At 54.3% G+C, this 16,601-nt stretch overlaps 6 protein-coding genes across 6 annotated transcripts; 5 read left to right on the top strand and 1 right to left on the bottom strand.

Annotated features, from left to right (window-relative positions):
* Positions 1-1,049: 1,049 nt before the first annotated feature.
* W97_04754 (uncharacterized protein) lies at positions 1,050-2,015 on the top strand (the record flags this gene model as incomplete). Its single annotated transcript, XM_007782643.1, has 1 exon — positions 1,050-2,015. The coding sequence occupies one exon, from the start codon at positions 1,050-1,052 to the stop codon at positions 2,013-2,015; it is 966 nt and encodes a 321-aa protein (XP_007780833.1).
* A 1,506-nt stretch (positions 2,016-3,521) lies between these two features.
* On the bottom strand, positions 3,522-4,133 carry W97_04753 (uncharacterized protein; the record flags this gene model as incomplete). The annotated part of the gene is made up of 1 exon (XM_007782642.1): positions 3,522-4,133. One exon carries the CDS (start codon positions 4,131-4,133, stop codon positions 3,522-3,524), a length of 612 nt encoding a protein of 203 aa, XP_007780832.1.
* Positions 4,134-4,626: 493 nt separating this feature from the next.
* W97_04752 (uncharacterized protein) lies at positions 4,627-5,043 on the top strand (the record flags this gene model as incomplete). Its single annotated transcript, XM_007782641.1, has 3 exons — positions 4,627-4,832; positions 4,889-4,937; positions 4,990-5,043. The coding sequence occupies 3 exons, from the start codon at positions 4,627-4,629 to the stop codon at positions 5,041-5,043; spliced, it is 309 nt and encodes a 102-aa protein (XP_007780831.1).
* Positions 5,044-5,647: 604 nt separating this feature from the next.
* On the top strand, positions 5,648-12,291 carry W97_04751 (uncharacterized protein; the record flags this gene model as incomplete). The annotated part of the gene is made up of 2 exons (XM_007782640.1): positions 5,648-11,907; positions 12,024-12,291. 2 exons carry the CDS (start codon positions 5,648-5,650, stop codon positions 12,289-12,291), a joined length of 6,528 nt encoding a protein of 2,175 aa, XP_007780830.1.
* Positions 12,292-13,079: 788 nt separating this feature from the next.
* Positions 13,080-14,843, top strand: W97_04750 (uncharacterized protein; the record flags this gene model as incomplete). Its single annotated transcript, XM_007782639.1, has 4 exons — positions 13,080-13,477; positions 13,528-13,555; positions 13,610-13,946; positions 13,996-14,843. The coding sequence occupies 4 exons, from the start codon at positions 13,080-13,082 to the stop codon at positions 14,841-14,843; spliced, it is 1,611 nt and encodes a 536-aa protein (XP_007780829.1).
* Positions 14,844-15,445: 602 nt separating this feature from the next.
* W97_04749 (uncharacterized protein) lies at positions 15,446-16,120 on the top strand (the record flags this gene model as incomplete). Its single annotated transcript, XM_007782638.1, has 1 exon — positions 15,446-16,120. The coding sequence occupies one exon, from the start codon at positions 15,446-15,448 to the stop codon at positions 16,118-16,120; it is 675 nt and encodes a 224-aa protein (XP_007780828.1).
* Between the last annotated feature and the right edge of the window lie 481 nt (positions 16,121-16,601).

The following is a 16,601-nucleotide window of genomic DNA, read 5'->3' as shown; positions in this document are numbered from 1 at the left end:
CTTTTCTGTGTGCAGGGCCGCCTGTAGCGAGAATGCGGTAACTGACGTCCGCTTCAACGAGGTCTACCTCGGGGTCCGCGTCGAGGTAGATAAGGACGCCGCCCAGCACGGTGTGATGAGCGCCTCATCCAAAGCTCGGGCGTTCGGGTCGACTTGGTGAATGATCTTAAGGACCTAAAGTACGAGAGGAGCCGCTTATAGTGTCGCCATCTAAATAGCCCGGAAGTTAGTAATAACATCGTATCATTTATGTTTCTTAATTGCACGGTTGCAATGGTAACAGAACGGGTACGCGGACTTGTAGTAGGCACCCTAGAAGTCTATGAGCTGAGACAGCTATCTCTCGTTAACAACAGCCTTGAAAGGCTCTCAGCGGGTGATGCTACGCGTTGCTGTAAGGCTGCGAGTCACTCCGCGAGCTGTCGGCATTCTGCCTTGGTCTTATTCTCACTGTTACAGAACGTGTGGACTTCCTCGAGTGCAGTCTATCTCTTGAGGTGCATACGACTGGAATCTGCCTGTGCCTTTGTGGTGGCATCCGTCTTGGCTTTGAGGGCTTGGAAGAAACTGTCGACGGTCTTGATGTCTTGACCTTGTTGACCTTGTCAGTCAGAGATGCGACTGCGTCGCCGTGGGCCTTTGCAGCTCACAGGCAGTAGTCTTTAAGGTACTTCTTCAGGACGAGTAGTTTTTCTTGAGATATCCTATAGAGGGGACTAGTAGGTAGCGCCGTTTCTAGTCATTGTAAAGATCCACGTGCGCATGGGTTTCACACTTACGCTATCGGGCTCAAAAGGCATAATGTTCAATCGATAGATCGAATCCCCATGCTACTATGTAAGGTGAACCGTGATATTTAGTAAGAGAGAGCCAATCCTAGGGTTCTGCACGTGATTTCATAACTTTCCGGCGACATGAGTAGGTACGCGGTAGCAGACGGAGCACATCCCCGACACCTAACAAGTTACAAAACAGGAACAGGGTTGTGCAACCAACTTCTCCCTGTCTTCCAGGTTCCATTGTCCAGCATCAGCCACTTCTGCCCCGCCATGCAGTCACCCCACGCTCCCAGTATCAGCAAAAGTACATATCCACCACATTCACCAACAATCACGACCACGAAAACCGCCTTCAATCCCACTCGAGCAGCCTCCCCCACTCGCCACGTCTTCGACGCCTGGAACTCCTCGACCGGGCATCAGCGCGCCGAAAACCGACTTTCGGGCAGCACGTCCTGGCGCGTGTCGCGGAACCTCAAGCTCAGCGCACAATACGCCGGAGGCGCGAGCGGCGGCACTAGAGTCGCTGATACTGTTGGTGCGGGTAGCGAGGGGTTTGGCGTGGACGGACGGGAAGAGAGTGGGGGATGGGGGAGGGGCGCGAGTGGGCTAAGGGGACCGGGGCAGAGGAGTTTGCTCGATTGTTTTGCGGTCACGAAGGGTGTTAAGAGCATCGCTGTAGCAGGAACGAAGGATGGCACAGGAGGAACCCCCGCAAAGGCCTTGATACTCCCCAAGGACTCTACGGACAACCGGCTATTAGCAGCACATGCATCGGCAGACCCACAGTGCGAAGCCGCGACACAAGCTCCGCCTCAGCCTCAGATCTTCCGCAACCTAACCGTCTTCATCAACGGCTCCACCGCACCCACAATCTCGGATCACAAACTCAAGCACCTCCTCGCCTCGCACGGCGCCCGCCTCTCCATCGCGCTGGGCCGACGAAGCGTCACCCATGTCATTCTCGGCACGACAGCCGGCGGCGGCGGCGCTGGCGGCGGGCTCGCGGGGAGCAAGATTCAGAAAGAGGTTGCGAGGGTGGGAGGCAAAGGCGTCAAGTTCGTGGGCGTCGAGTGGGTCATCGAGAGCATCGAGGCCGGGAAGCGGTTGCCGGAAGCAAGGTTCGCGAACTTGAAGTTGGCAGCGAAGGGGCAGGAGAGTGTCTTGGGGGTGCTTAGGCGAGATGGCGGAGCGGAAAGGGCGCACGAGGGGATCCGGCGTGATGGAAACAGATGAGGGCAGTGTTGAATGATTCGCCAAACTCAGGATGGAGAGTCAGTCATGGATGTCACGAATCTGGTCCCCCGAGCTGTGAGAATTTGGCTGACGGCTGTCGAAGTCGTTGCTCGAAAGATGTCGGAGTCTGGTTCCTGAAATGTATCCGGTATCAGACTTGAAAAGGAAGGAACTGGAAGCTAAACGCGAGGGCTTACGTAATAAGCGATTCGTGATTCGAGGCATGGAAGAGAAAGGGGTCAGCCAACAAATTGGGTAAGAAGGACGAGGTTTGTATTGAGGCAGCGCACGCTTGGCGACGTGCGATCACGAGTGTTTGAATCACAGCATGTCGGCGCTTATACGAAGAGAATCGAGCCTTTAGCGGCTTCTGTAGTCAACAGAAGCTCTAAATATCCACCATGTTTCTCACTTGACGGTTCTTTGCTAACGACAAGAAGGGTGGCCAAGCGTCCGCTTCCTCAATACAAACCCCGTCCTTCGTATGTCGCGAATGCTCCCATGGTCCAGGGGGAAGATGGGATGCGGCCCAGGTCGCGTGAGGTACTTTCCAGCGTTATGTGCCGGGCGCCCCTGACTGCTGTGACGGCGGTGTTGGCCGCGGCGGAGCGTCCTCAGCTGGGTATTTAAGCTGAACGTGTCTGGTTCAGGTCGGTTGCCGATGGTCTTCGGGCTCTCGTCGCCTGGCAGATGAAGGTAACGTGGTCACACATACCTTGGTGGCTTCGGTTCGGTCGGCGCTGGGAGTCATGATGGCCGTCGTGGAGTCATCTAGGTACGGAGCCGCCAACATGCTTCAGGTCAACTGACACCCTCAGAGCACCTGTCGCTGACGAATGTTAGGTGAAGCCGGCTACGACCCTCGGAATACAATGCCGAGACCCATGTGCGAGGGAAAACAGATGTCTCCATCCTGGCTCTTGCCGAGAATCATGAATGCGCGATAATCATTAGATGGGTTCGAAGCTGAAGCAGATAGTCGTAATCTTGAATCTAGCGATACGGGGAGAATTATTGGAATGTGTTTCTCAACTAGAGATTTGTTGGAATATAGACAAGCGGACTAGATTAATGCGTAAATTGAGGCTCGTGACGATTCTCATCCATCAAGAAGGACGTTTTGGTAGCTATTCCGCGTTAACTACTCCCGTGACGATAAGTCTGGGACGCCAAATCGACAGCCATGTAATCGTATGCTGGCCATCCAAAGCCCATAGCTGTTCATTCCCACCGTAGCCGCATGTTACCCTGTCACAGCCTGCGTCGTAGGGCCGTCCAGTACATTTCATCTCCTTTGCGCCTTGTCTCTGACCGTGCATCGGCTCACAGTAATGCACAGGGTCCGCCTCGCCGGCCTTGCATCAACCAGCAGTAGAATAGTTGGCGTCTGCCTCTAACCCACGTAGTGTGCGAAATATCGCCGCTTTCAAGGACACAGAGGGTCAGCTCTTCGAAAGCTTCGTTGACAAGATGGGTGATGATCAAGCCATCAGAATGTAGTCCACATCAAGGCGTGCCCTCCTTGTTGGCTTTCTTTTCGCCCTCTTCATCAAATCCTAGGCTGTCCAATTGGCGTATCAACTCGTTAATGCGGATGACCTTCTCAAATTGCTCGGGTAACAGGTCGTTCCCCTTATCCTTCTTCTCCTTCAACTCTCGCGCCTGCCGCAGCTTCTTGCTGAGTTTCTTCGCCTCCTTGACCTTCTCACTCTCTGGATCAACATGCTCCTCCATTTTCTCAGCGCCCTTCGAACTTGCCGGCTTGTCGGCCTTCACCACCCCATTCTGCGCCTGACCTTCCACGGGCACAGCCGCAGCAGCCTTCTTCCTCGCCTCCCTTCGCTTCGCGTTCTTGTTGGCAGCAGCGCTAGCGTCGCTCTTAAGGTCTAGTGTCTCCGCACCCGGCACACCGCCGCTGCCCCGGTTCTTCCACGCTTCGGCGGTGCGGTTCTTGTAGACTTCGACATCTTCGGGCGGCCGATATCCCGGTCGGACGCGAATCTCTTTGCGGAGGGAGCCGTCCGGGCGGACGCTGGAGGGGATATGACGCTCGCCAGTGGTTGTGTTGGTGGCTATGCCTGCTTTTGATGTGGTGGGGGTGGAGGGTACGGTAGGCATGGTGTGGCCAGCGGTTCGAGGATTTCTTGACACGATTCTACCTTGGCTGAGAGATCTATGTCTCCTGGCCTGATATTGATTGCGCCTCAAAGCCTACGAAGACTAGCTTGGGAAATGCTAGGGAAGTTGTCGGAGCCGTCGCAGCCGGGGCGCTCGAGGAGTTAATAGTTGGAAATGCGAGATCTTCTGTAGAAGTGTGCCTTTGGAAGCGGTAGATTCACAATACCGAGCAATCTCAGAACCCAGGGAATGTCACTCATACGTCGGAAGGAGCTGTCCAGGTGTGTTGCGAAGGTTTGAATTCTGTTGCTGCGTGAGGTGCTTTGGAGAAGGTCCGGCCAATTGCATGACAGCCCAGTTTCTCCGAAGCTTCAAAGCGGCTCTTTCCACCCTCCTCCGACCTCACCACCGACGACGTCAATCAAGCCCCCAACACCAGAGCAATTGCGAAAGCCGATACGATATTGAGGTTGCCGAATCCTTTGCAGACGCAATGGCCGGCGTAGGTCAAAGAAGAGCCCACAAGATCACGCCCAAACTGACCACGCGCATCGCAGATATCATCAGGGATCTACAAGCACGCCTACCTCCTCGAAGCGCAACGAAGCTCGATCCAGCTAACGCCTTTCTCAGCACCCTTATCCGGAAGAACACGGTCTTCCTAGGCACTATCTTTCTGGGGGCATTCGCAATACAGATGTATGCGTTACTCTGGACCGCTTCGAGGACGAGGTGTTGACGTGCAATTCCTACAGGGGCTTCGACACTGCTGCGGATCGGATATGGGATACTATCAACAGGGGTGTAGGTGACTGAGCGTCGGATTCAGTCTGGCTGGTCACTAACGGATACGCAGCGGCAATGGAAGGACATCAAGAAGAGATATATCGAACACGACGACGACGAGTAGTGCTGTTGCAACCTCGAAAGTGAAGGACGAGCTGGTCAATCTCTGCGATGGCATGGGTGGGAAGCGTGTTCATGCGCAAGCTACTGTGGCGTGGAGAGGGGACAGGTTGTTCGAAGATGGGTCAAACGATGCTCTACGCCGTACCAGTAAAACCATTGCCTAAGCCCTAAGAGCTCTATCTCCCAACTTGCTTCTAAATTATGACAACTGCGCATGGATTCACATACGTGATTGTTAAACAACGTGGGAATAGCGAATGTCAAGTTGTTCCGTTGCTCTATCGTCACTGCCTTGATCGTGAAAGCTCGCTCGCCACAGCCGTGTGATGCCGAAGTGCCATACCCTCCTGCATCTTGTTAATCAACTTTGCCAACAAGGCAGTCACCTAAGGCTCACAGGAACAGTGGCTGGTCCACTTCACCTCTCCTAATCATAACTCAAACAGCAGAGTTCCGCCACACTCGCTGACAACATCCTGATCGTTCAGGACGCCCTTCCGTAACCACATCGACTTACCTGCCCACTCGACAGCTATACAATCCCGAATAGCTTTGCTACAAGCCCTAGCAACACCCGACCGCAGTCCGCGGCTTCTGCTCACAGCATGCTGATATCACCTAACGAGCAGAATCTCTGCAAGCTCCTAAGAGATCACCCCGCAAACTTCAACCACCGATACGACAGTAATGCCAGGCGCGCGCTGGTTCAAATCCTTTTTCAATCCTTAGCTGGCGGTCGCGACGACTATCTGAGCTATTTCTTCCCCCAGGGCCCACCGCCTGCGTCTCAGCCATGGAGCCTGCGGACCGCGCAAGGTGCTGTCGAAGGTGCGGAATACACAGAGGCGGCAAGGGGGCACCCATGTGGTCACATATTCAAGAGCGGGGAGGCAACATACAGATGCAAGACGTGCACGGTAGACGACACCTGCGTGCTGTGCGCAAGGTGCTTCGATGCGTCAGATCACGAAGGGCACACCGTGTTCGTCAGCATCTCTCCAGGGAACTCAGGTTGCTGTGACTGTGGCGACGACGAGGCCTGGCTTCGACCTGTTCACTGCAACATACATTCGAAGCGCGCAGAGGCGGATTCGAAAGCTGCCGGGAAGGCAAGGCAGGGCTCTCTGTTGCCAGAAGTCCTTGTTGAAAGCATAAGGATTACAATCGCGCGGACTTTGGACTATTATTGCGATGTCTTCTCCTGCTCACCCGAGCAACTGCGACTTCCCAAAACGGAGCAAACCATTCTGAAGGATGAGCGGCTGTCTCGTCTGACGTCCAAGTGGTATGGGGGAGCGGATGAGGAACCGTTGAACCACGAGTTTGCCCTGGTCCTGTGGAACGACGAGAAGCACACCGTGAACGATGTTCGAGATCAAGTCTCGCGTGCCTGCAAGCAGAGGAAGAAATTCGGCCTCGAGAAGGCGTTGGAGGTGGATGAAGTGGGGCGGAGTGTCGTTACCTATTCCACCGACGTCGAAGAGCTTCTCAGAATAGCTGAGATCATCGAGCAAATCAAGCTCACAGTCACGATCCGCTCGGCGAGAGACACCTTTCGGGAGCAGATGTGCGGTACGATCATGGAATGGATTACGGATATCGCAGGATGCAGTGCTGGACCGGACCACAACGTACTGCGCAATGTCATCTGCGAGGAGATGCTAAAACCATGGCGGATGGGCAGCGAGGCGCATCACGCTCAGGTGGGCAAGGATGGCATCGACGACCACGAAGTTGAGGACGACGAGGAACTGCCCTTCTATGGTCGCTTCGTGGGTAGGCCGGAGCGACGAGCTCGTCGTGGAGCCCAGGCTGGAGTCGAACAGGTGGGCGATTCGAGTGATGATGATTCGTATAGTGAGGCTGAAGACGGCAACGAGATGGACGTTGACCAAGCTAACGGAGCGGACCAAGATGGTGATTATGAAATGCGGCTCCGAGACGACTCAGAGGACTACACGGAAGCACAGGAAGCAACACTCGCAGGCTATCCTCCTCCACCGCCACCGCCACCGCCCCCAGCACCTAGGCGACGGGGACGCGGCCACACACCGCCTGATTCAGATGATGGAGATCATCCAGCCTTGCAGGTTGCGCTTCCCGAACCCATGAAGGTCCCGAGGACTCCCAAAAGAAGGGTCAAAGTTACGCGACCCCCCAAAGCGCCGAAGTACTGGCTTGAAACGCCTGAAGCCTTCAGCATGAAAGAGGCCGCACCTGTTCATGAGGACCTGTGGCAGCGTGTACGACTTGATTACATGATTCTATACGACCTGCGCATGTGGAAGAAGGCTCGGATCGACATGCGCGACGTCTTCATCACTACTGTGGTAACAATACCGTCTTTCAAGCGAGTCCTCGGATTGAGATTTGCAGGAGTCTATACAACTCTAGCACAGCTGTATCTCATCGCCGACCGTGAGCCGGACCACTCCATCATCAATCTATCACTACAGATGCTGACGACGCCGTCGATCACTGCGGAGGTCATTGAGCGGGGCAACTTCTTCACGAATCTGATGGCAATTCTCTATACCTTCCTAACGACCCGCCAAGTCGGATATCCGTCCGATGTCAATCCTTTAGCTACACTGGCTTTCGATGCGGGCGCGGTCACGAATCGCCGAATGTATCATTTCTTCCTCGACATGAAGTACCTCCTCAGCTCGGACCAGGTTCAGGAACAACTGTGCAACGAAGAACGGTACCTCCTGCAGTTTCTCGATCTCGTCAAGCTCCATCAAGGCATCTGTCCAAATGTACGCGCAGTTGGCGAGCATCTTGAGTATGAAACCGATGCTTGGATCAGCGCACAGATCATCACCAGGGAGATCAACAAGCTCTGCCGGCAGTTCTCTGAAGCGTATTCGTCCACCAGTGACCCGGACTTCGCACGACTGTGTAAGGCTATTCGACGTACGGCTAAGGTCGTGATAATTAATTCCCTGGGCGCTGAGCGGAGGCGTTTCAGCCAGGCGGAGATCAAGCAAGAGACGAGGTTCAAGAAGCTAGACCCATTTGTGTTCGAGATTGACCTTCGAAATTTTTCGAAACCTCAGCACATCATAGTCGATTTCATCATAGAGAAAGAGCCCATGAGCTTCCACCATGCGCTTCACTACACACTTTCATGGCTCATTGATCGTGGAAAGGGGATGGCTCGCGATCAAATGCTTGCGCTGCTACTATTCTCCGTTCAAGAGCTTAGAGAAGCGCCCGCGCCCTTGAGAGCACTCACACCGGACCTTAACCCAGACCAGTACCTCCTTGCAGCTTTTGACTTTCCGCTTCGCGTCTGTGCGTGGTTATCGCAGATGCGAGCCGGGATGTGGGTGCGGAATGGCATAACGTTGCGACATCAGATGTCGACTTACCGCGGTGTCATACAGAGGGATGTAGCGTACCAACGAGACATCTTTCTCCTGCAGGCTGCTATGGTCTTGTGTTCTCCGGCCGCTTTCCTGGCATCTGTGGTCGATAGGTTTGGCTTGTTAGAGTGGGTAACAGGTTCGTTCACAGTGCGTCCAGGTTGGGAAGACACTCAGACCATCGATGTGGCCGAAGACTTCATCCATCTCCTAATCGTTCTCTTGAGCGATCGCGCGTCACTGGTACCGTCCGAAAATGATGGCAAGCCTCAAATCAACGCTATCAGGCGAGACATTGCTCACATCCTCTGTTTCAAGCCGCTGTCACACTCGGAGCTCACGCAGCGGCTGTCGGAGAAGATCCAGGAAGCCGACGAGTTTGCAGATATCCTCAGCGAAATGACCAAGTTTCGGCCACCAGAGGGCCTTTCAGACTCCGGCACCTTCGAGTTGAAAGAACAATTTGTGGAAGAGATCGACCCATACAACGCCCAATACACACGTAATCAGCGCGAGGAAGCAGAGAATATCTACAAGAAGTACATGGCGAAGAAGACGGGCCGACCGCCGGCAGAGATTGTTTTCGAGCCAAGGCTACATCCAATCTCGTCAGGCGTCTTCCAGAGCCTGGCTGACTTTACGAAAATTCCTCTCTTCGCACAGGTAATCTACTACTTCCTGAAATATGTGGGCCATGCCCCTGAGATTGCTCCGAATGTACCAACTTCCCGGATAGAGGGATTTTTGCAGTTTGTTCTGCAACTTGTTCTCTTAGCGGTCAATGAAGATGACAGCGACGAGGACCATCTCTCCGAAGGCCCAGCACAGTCGTTTGTCAGCTTCGTTCTGCTCAAGCGTCTGCCCAACGTACACATAGGCCAGGCCACGATCTTATCCTTGCTGCAAAATATACTGCGCGCGCAAATTTACAGCGGTTGTGAGCCAAAGATTCGGCTGATCCTCCACCGACTTCAGCAGAAGCAACCAAGTACATACGCAGCAGCAACCTCAACGTTGGACTTACCAGGCGACAGGATGGACACGGCATCGCCAGCACCTCCTGACGCACAGGAGAAGGAACTGAAAAAGAGGCAAGCATTAGAACGACAAGCTAGGGTCATGGCCGCGATGAAAGAGCAGCAGAGCAACTTCATGGCTAATCAAGCAGTTGATTGGGGTGATGAAGACTATAGCGATGCCGATGAAGATACAGCTGTGTCTCCAACAGACCAACACCAGACCTGGAAGTTCCCCTCCGGGACCTGCATTCTGTGCCAGGAAGAAACGGACGACCAGCGTTTGTACGGGACGTTCGCCTTCATCACAGAGAGCAGCATCCTCCGACAGACGAACATACAAGACCGGGATTGGGTTGCAGAAGTCGTGAGCACACCGATGAGTCTTGATCGTTCAGCAGAATCTATCCGGCCGTTTGGTGTGGCTGGCCAGAACCGGCGAAGAGTTGAAAAGGTCACCTCGGACGGGACAAAGATCATCACTGAACGGCAGGATCTAGGTAAAGGCTTCCCTCACGGCCATATAAGACGTGGGCCGATTACTACAGGTTGCGGACACATCATGCACTATGCATGCTTCGAGAACTACAACCAAGCGACTCAGCGGAGACATATCAATCAAATAGCGCGGAACCATCCCGAGCGACCTGATGCTAAGGAATTTCTCTGTCCGTTGTGTAAAGCCCTTGGTAACGTCTTCTTGCCGATTATCTGGAAAGACAAGACACTCGGCTACCCCGACGCGGTCGCTCCTGAAGTCCCGTTTGAACAATGGATCGTCGGTCAGCTGCCTGTCCACGTGTCGAAGCTATACAAGGGCCCCGAAAAGCTGGAGAGCCATGAGACGCCGGCGGCGGTCGCTCGAAGCCAGAAGTTCTTCCTGGATTACGCGTCTCAAGAGGTTGTCACGTCATTGGCATCCGGGTTTCCTGACCTGACAGGAATTGTCCCCTTGATCATGCCGCCTTCGCAACCTCCGCGTAGTAATGTTCAACTATTGCCTGCAGTTTTGCCGCTTGCCTATGACGATCCACGGGATCCGTTGTTCTTCCCGGAACAGTCCCTTCCTAGCGTGAGTCTACCAATGCTGGAGCTTACGAGGATCTACCAACGGCTTCGAGATACTATGAGGGTGAACTCGCTATACACACGATATAGCTACACGCACACGCCATCTGCAATTGTGGAAGATCTTACACATACAGACACGTTAGCTAGAACACTTGGATTTTCCATTGCATCGACAGAGATAGCTCAGAGGGGAGTAGAATGCGACGTTGGGACAACCCTCCTGGACAAGATTCCCAGTTCAACCCTGACGCACCTCCGAATCCTGTCCGAGACTATTCTATCATACAATGCAGTTGGCTGTTTGCGTAACGACGGGTCAAACAAGACCAACCAAGAGTTTCTGGAGACCCAGATCAGACAGTTGCGCCAGCTGTTCATTGGGCACCCCTATCTCTACGAACGGGATGCACTCGAACTCGAACTCAGAGGCCTGCCACCGCTTCTAGAGCAAGACCCCTTCGTCTTCCTGACCGAGTGCGCAGTCTGCATCGTTCCTGTCATGCATCTGGACATCCACCACATTCTACGACTCTGTTACCTAGCGGAAATTATACGAGTGATAGTTACCTTCGTCGCCCAACCGAAGAGTGTCTGGCCATTCGGCTCGTCTGCCGCAACCGCTCAGGGCAACTCAAAGCTTACGTACGAGCAGAAGTCCCAGTGTGCGCCAGAACAAGCACTGGCATTCCGGGCTTTTCTCGATCGTATCGTAAATACGTATCTTCGTGAGGGACCATTCACTAGCGCCGAAGACGGTACTGGCGTCGCGCTCGAACTGGCAGACTCTCTCTCCTCTGAGTCCTGGCCTCCTTCCCCGTTAAAGCCGACCTACGCAACCTCACTCAATCCCGTTCATATCCGTAGGCGCCTCGAGCAGCCAGAGTGCTGGCGCTTCCTCCGTACGCTAATCACCAGCTACGCCCTCCCCTTCTTGCGTAAGGCCGTCATCCTAATGCATGTCCGTTTCGGCGTGGACTTCCCCTTCGCCGGTCCCGGATCTGCCAACGACTCCGAACTGGACAGACTCTCAAGAGCCTTACAACTTCCCTTGCTGGACCAGATCTTCGAGAGTTACATGTCCGACGAGGCCCACGGTTCTACTACCCGCTCTCTTGTGACGGGCTGGATAAGGCACTGGACTTGGTCACGTGATGTTAAGCAGCGACCCCCGCGTCCAGGCATAACACTCAGTCACCCGGCTATCTTTGAGCTGGTGGGTCTGCCGAAGAACTACGACACGCTTACGGACGAGGCCATAAAGCGGAAGTGCCCGACGACCGGCAAGGACATTACGGACCCGGCTGTGTGTCTTTTCTGCGGCGACATCTTTTGTAGCCAGGCTGTGTGCTGCAGTACTCTTAGGGGTACCTTGACTATGGGGAAGGGGGGATGTAATCGGCATATGGCAAAGTAAGTTGTCTCCTATCCCTTTTGACGTGTTTCCTACGTCTCCCCGGGGCAATTCCCCGCATCTTCACACGCATGCTGGAACAACCGAACACACGCGCTGACGCTTGACTGCGCAGATGCGGCGTAAACGTCGGTCTCTTCATCAACATCCGCAAATGCATGGTCCTCTATCTGCACAACGGACATGGCAGCTGGTCTGTTGCGCCTTATCTCGATAAGCACGGCGAGTCGGACCCGACGCTCCGCAGACATCATCAGCTGTTCTTGAACCAGAAGCGCTACGACCAGCTGCTGCGGAATGTTTGGCTGAATCACGGGATCCCGAGCACGATTGCTCGAAGGCTTGAAGGGGATGTGAATAATGGGGGCTGGGAGACGCTGTAGAGGTGGTGTCTGAGGGCGTGGAGTGGAACGGAGTCTCGGGCGTGGTTTGAGATTGGCGTCGAGGATCGGTCGTTGCATTTGTGCCTATAGGAGAGGCAAGGGGTTATGGAGTATGACTGAAGGACACTCATGACTACTATTCTTTTTTGGGCTTCTGGCGGTAGCACGATTCCCGTGCTTCAGATGGACCTGAGGAATGGAGATTTGGCAGAGATGTTAGCCTAAAAGTCCCGAGGCCAACAAGAGTGTTGATGACAAGTATTCAATACAAGGCCGTTACCGTGTACATGCCCGAAACCCTTCATGGGTTGAGGAAAGTTCTGGCCCAGGAGCCCCTTGCAATCGACATGCCCTGGACCGCATCCTAGATCCAAGCCGTCCAACAACAACACGAACCGGACCTGCCGGCAGGTGGATGGAAATTGCAAGATCACAACCACCGACTAGTTAGCGATCAGACCTGGTGACAGTCTCAGGAACAGCGCATCGTCAAAACGCTGGAACTTGGAACCCTCAACCGGCGCCTGACTCTTGGAAGTCCAAGCCAAGCAGCGCTACCGAGCTGGACCTCAGTGCAGACGCAACCAAGATTACCAATGTTATTGAGCGTGTTAATACCAGCTGCACTTGCGCCTTTGTCTGCTGTGCACCTGAGCGCTCAACACTTCACGAACGACTTCACCTTTGCACGGTCCTCGCAAATACTATTACTACCGTTGTCCGGATACTAGGGCACGAGCAGCGGGATCTGTCACCCGCCGCTCTCCCTCAGCTGCTGGACAACTCACATGGACAGCCGGACCTCCGAACATCGTCGGCGCAGCAGCTCGATCGCCAGCACGGCCGCCAATCCAACAAATCCCTCGCGCAAGCACCGGCGGTTACGGTCGAAAGACCTGCACGAGGTACAGGAGGACAAGGCATCCGCGAATGAAGGAGACGACTCTGGGGAAACAGGCAGTTCAGATCTGGAGCTCGACGAGATGCATTCGGACGACGCCCTAGAGGACGACGAGGAGACTGGCTTGACTGGTGTCGATCGGAAGGCGCGCAGTAAGCGGAAGAGGAGGAACACTAGGTTGGATGAGCGGGTAGCAGTGGAGGGCATAACAAAGGAAGAGAAGGATATCGCGAGACAGAGTCTGATCAGGACGTCGCTTATCAACGCGTTGTTGATAGGCTTGTGGTAGGTTGCCGCATCTTGGGATATGTTTTCATCGTTGACAATGGGTTCAGGTATCTATTCTCAATATCGATTTCGATAGTAAGTATGGCTTGAATGTGGCATAGCGAAAGAGCTTCGCTGACGCAACGCCAGTACAACAAATGGATGTTTACCCCTAAAGACGCCACCGATGAAAAGAGCAAATCCATCTTCCCCTTTCCGCTGTTTACAACCTCCCTCCACATGATTGTACAATTCAGCTTGGCAGCGCTCGTTCTATATCTCTTTCCCTCCTTCCGCCCACGACACGATGCGCTTGATCCGCATGCACCTGGCTCCCCACAGCTCCGTCAGGAACCGATCGACCCCAAGAAACCACTGATGACCAGGTGGTTTTACCTGACTCGCATCGGACCCTGCGGAGCAGCGACCGGGTTAGACATCGGTCTGGGCAACATGAGCCTGAAGTTTATCTCCTTGACATTTTTCAGTGAGTATACCTCTCTAAGAACCCAATTCATGCTGACCGCTTCCACTAGCCATGTGCAAGTCTTCAGTGCTAGGTTTCGTGCTGTTGTTCGCCTTCCTCTTCCGCCTCGAGAAGCCATCCTGGAGACTTGGAGGTATCATTGCTACCATGACGGTCGGCGTTGTTATGATGGTCGCTGGCGAGACAGCTTTCAACGCCGTCGGGTTCATCCTGATCATGTCCTCAGCGCTCTCGTCAGGCTTCCGGTGGTCCCTGACGCAGATCCTCTTACTCCGAAACCCGGCTACCTCAAACCCATTCTCCTCCATCTTCTTCCTCGCACCCATCATGTTCTTGAGTCTTATTGTTATCGCTATACCCGTGGAAGGCTTTCACGATCTCACCGAGGGGTTCGGAAAGCTCACTGAAGCCAAGGGAAACGTCCTTGGCGTCCTCATCCTCCTCTTTCCCGGAACACTCGCCTTCCTCATGACGTCGTCTGAGTTCGCCCTCCTCAAACGTACCAGCGTAGTCACCCTCAGCATCTGCGGCATATTCAAGGAAGTCGTCACGATCAGCGCGGCAAGCGTCGTCTTCAAAGACAAGCTGACTTCCATCAATCTCTCGGGCCTGGTTGTCACTATCGGCAGCATAGCGGCGTACAACTACATGAAGATCAAGAAGATGCGGGACGTCGCTTTGAAGGAAGCGCACATGGCGGTTGAAGACTATGCGCCTGTGCTTTCCACAGACCCCGATACTGATGGCGCGTCTAGCGATCCTGATGCCCGTCGTTCGAGCACAGGCAGGCTCATCAGGAACAGTCTGAGTATACAGAGTCGGCTGGCGCCTGAAAGACCGCCCATTGATAGTCCTGCGCGGACGTCGCCTGTCAAGCGGCCGGAGGATCTTGATTGAGTTGATTGCGATGTTGTATATCGTGTCGGGAAACGGTTTAGCATCACGGGCGTTAGGTGCTACTAGAGGCTCAGCAGCAGCTCTGGACGTTGTAATTTGAGGCTGGGAAAGTATCTGGTAGGCGTCTCGTTGACATCGGGATACATCTCGCGCGTAGTTTGCGGCACTTTTTGAGCTCATAACCTCAGAGCTTGGCGCCTCTCTAGCTTTGAAAGACGCGGTTCGCTACCGACTTCCACTCACAGTCCGTTGTTCTCATGCCTACTGGTAAAATCTGTTATGAACATGGAAACGAAGTTTCATGGTTGAGCGTTGCTGATGTCGGCTAGCCACGAAGCTTCATTGATGTGGTTCTCGCTCTGACAACCTCAATCCTAGCACCCTAGTTTCGTTTCGATGTTTCAACCATGGCTCACGCTCCATGGTTCCAACGTATATCTATCGTTGCAGTGATTAGAGTTTTCTACCGTCCACTCCCCTTCCATATAAAATTTACCATTTCCCCCGTAGTCCTTTAGTCCCTCGCGCACCCTCAATCCCTTCCTCCACCAAAACATTAAACGTCTCTCCACAATCTTTCAATCACAAAACCGCACTTCAAAATGTCAACAACAGACAGCACCTCCACCCCCGACTCCTCGCTCGACGCCACCGTGCGCGAAGCGGTAAACAATCTCTCTGCCCTCGGCATCCCCGGGCTCCCCTCGCCAGCCGCCTCTCTCCCCTCGCGACCCGCACAACAAGCCCACCAGACCTCACGGCTGCCCCTGCCCTCCCATCCCGCCCCTTCCGAGCCCGCCTTCGGGGACTCAGACGAGGACTGGGGCAACCTCCTCCCGACCGACGACGACGACGCCTCCCCGGACTCGAACGAGGACTTGAGCGAGCTGCCCTCGACCGATGAAGAGACCGAGGACGAGACGGGCGGCGCTTTCGAAGAGCGGCGGGCGTTTGTTAGAAGCTGCAACGAGAAGGCGCGGAAGGCGCAGAGGAGGGAGAAGTTGCGGCACGGAGTGCTGCTGGTGAATTCGGTGCTGGCTGTAAAGGCTGATCCGTCTTTGATGAAGAGGCCGAGGCGTGATGATGAGCGTCCCAGCAAGAGGCGGCGTGTTGGTGAGCCGGAGGAGGCGCCGCGCGGTGGTGCTGTGGTGGGGTTGGAGCGAGGGGAGGGGCGGAAGGGGTGTGGTGGTGCTGCACCGTTGAGGCTGCGGGGTGGTTGTGGGCGGAGAGTTAGGAGTAGAAGGATGGAGAGGGAGACTGCGTTTGCGTCATGCTGATGCGTGAGTGGACTGCAGGCGCGACTGGTTGGGCGGTTGTTCTTGGTGCTTTGTCTTCTTGTATGTGCATTAGCAAAATGATATGACCTGTTCCTTGGAAGTTCAACAAATCTAGCCATGCATCGCTTTCTTAAAGAGCCTTGTTCTCCCTCTCTTCGTTGACGTGGAGCTCCTTCCTCGGTCTGCTGGATGTTCCAGGGCTCAGAATCTCGTCCTCATTTACTATGCACGATTGACCCTCATGATTCGATGGTCACGCACAGCCTTTGTTTGTGAAGCTATGCCACGCATTTGAAGTCTCTTGGACTCGGTTTTCAAAGAAAATTCAAATGTTCAACTGGTATACATATTCGAGCAGTGTCACGAATCCCGACATGATTTCGCAACAGCTTGAGCTTGGGCCCACACGTAGAAAATGCTGCACCACTGCACTTCGAAGCCGATTTCCTCAAACACACAGTTAAGAACAAAACTGCGTAGC

The sequence above is a fragment of the Coniosporium apollinis genome (genome assembly GCF_000281105.1).
Source record: "Coniosporium apollinis CBS 100218 chromosome Unknown supercont1.21, whole genome shotgun sequence".
NCBI lineage: Eukaryota > Fungi > Ascomycota > Dothideomycetes > Coniosporium > Coniosporium apollinis.
This window is presented reverse-complemented; position numbering and strand designations above follow the sequence as displayed.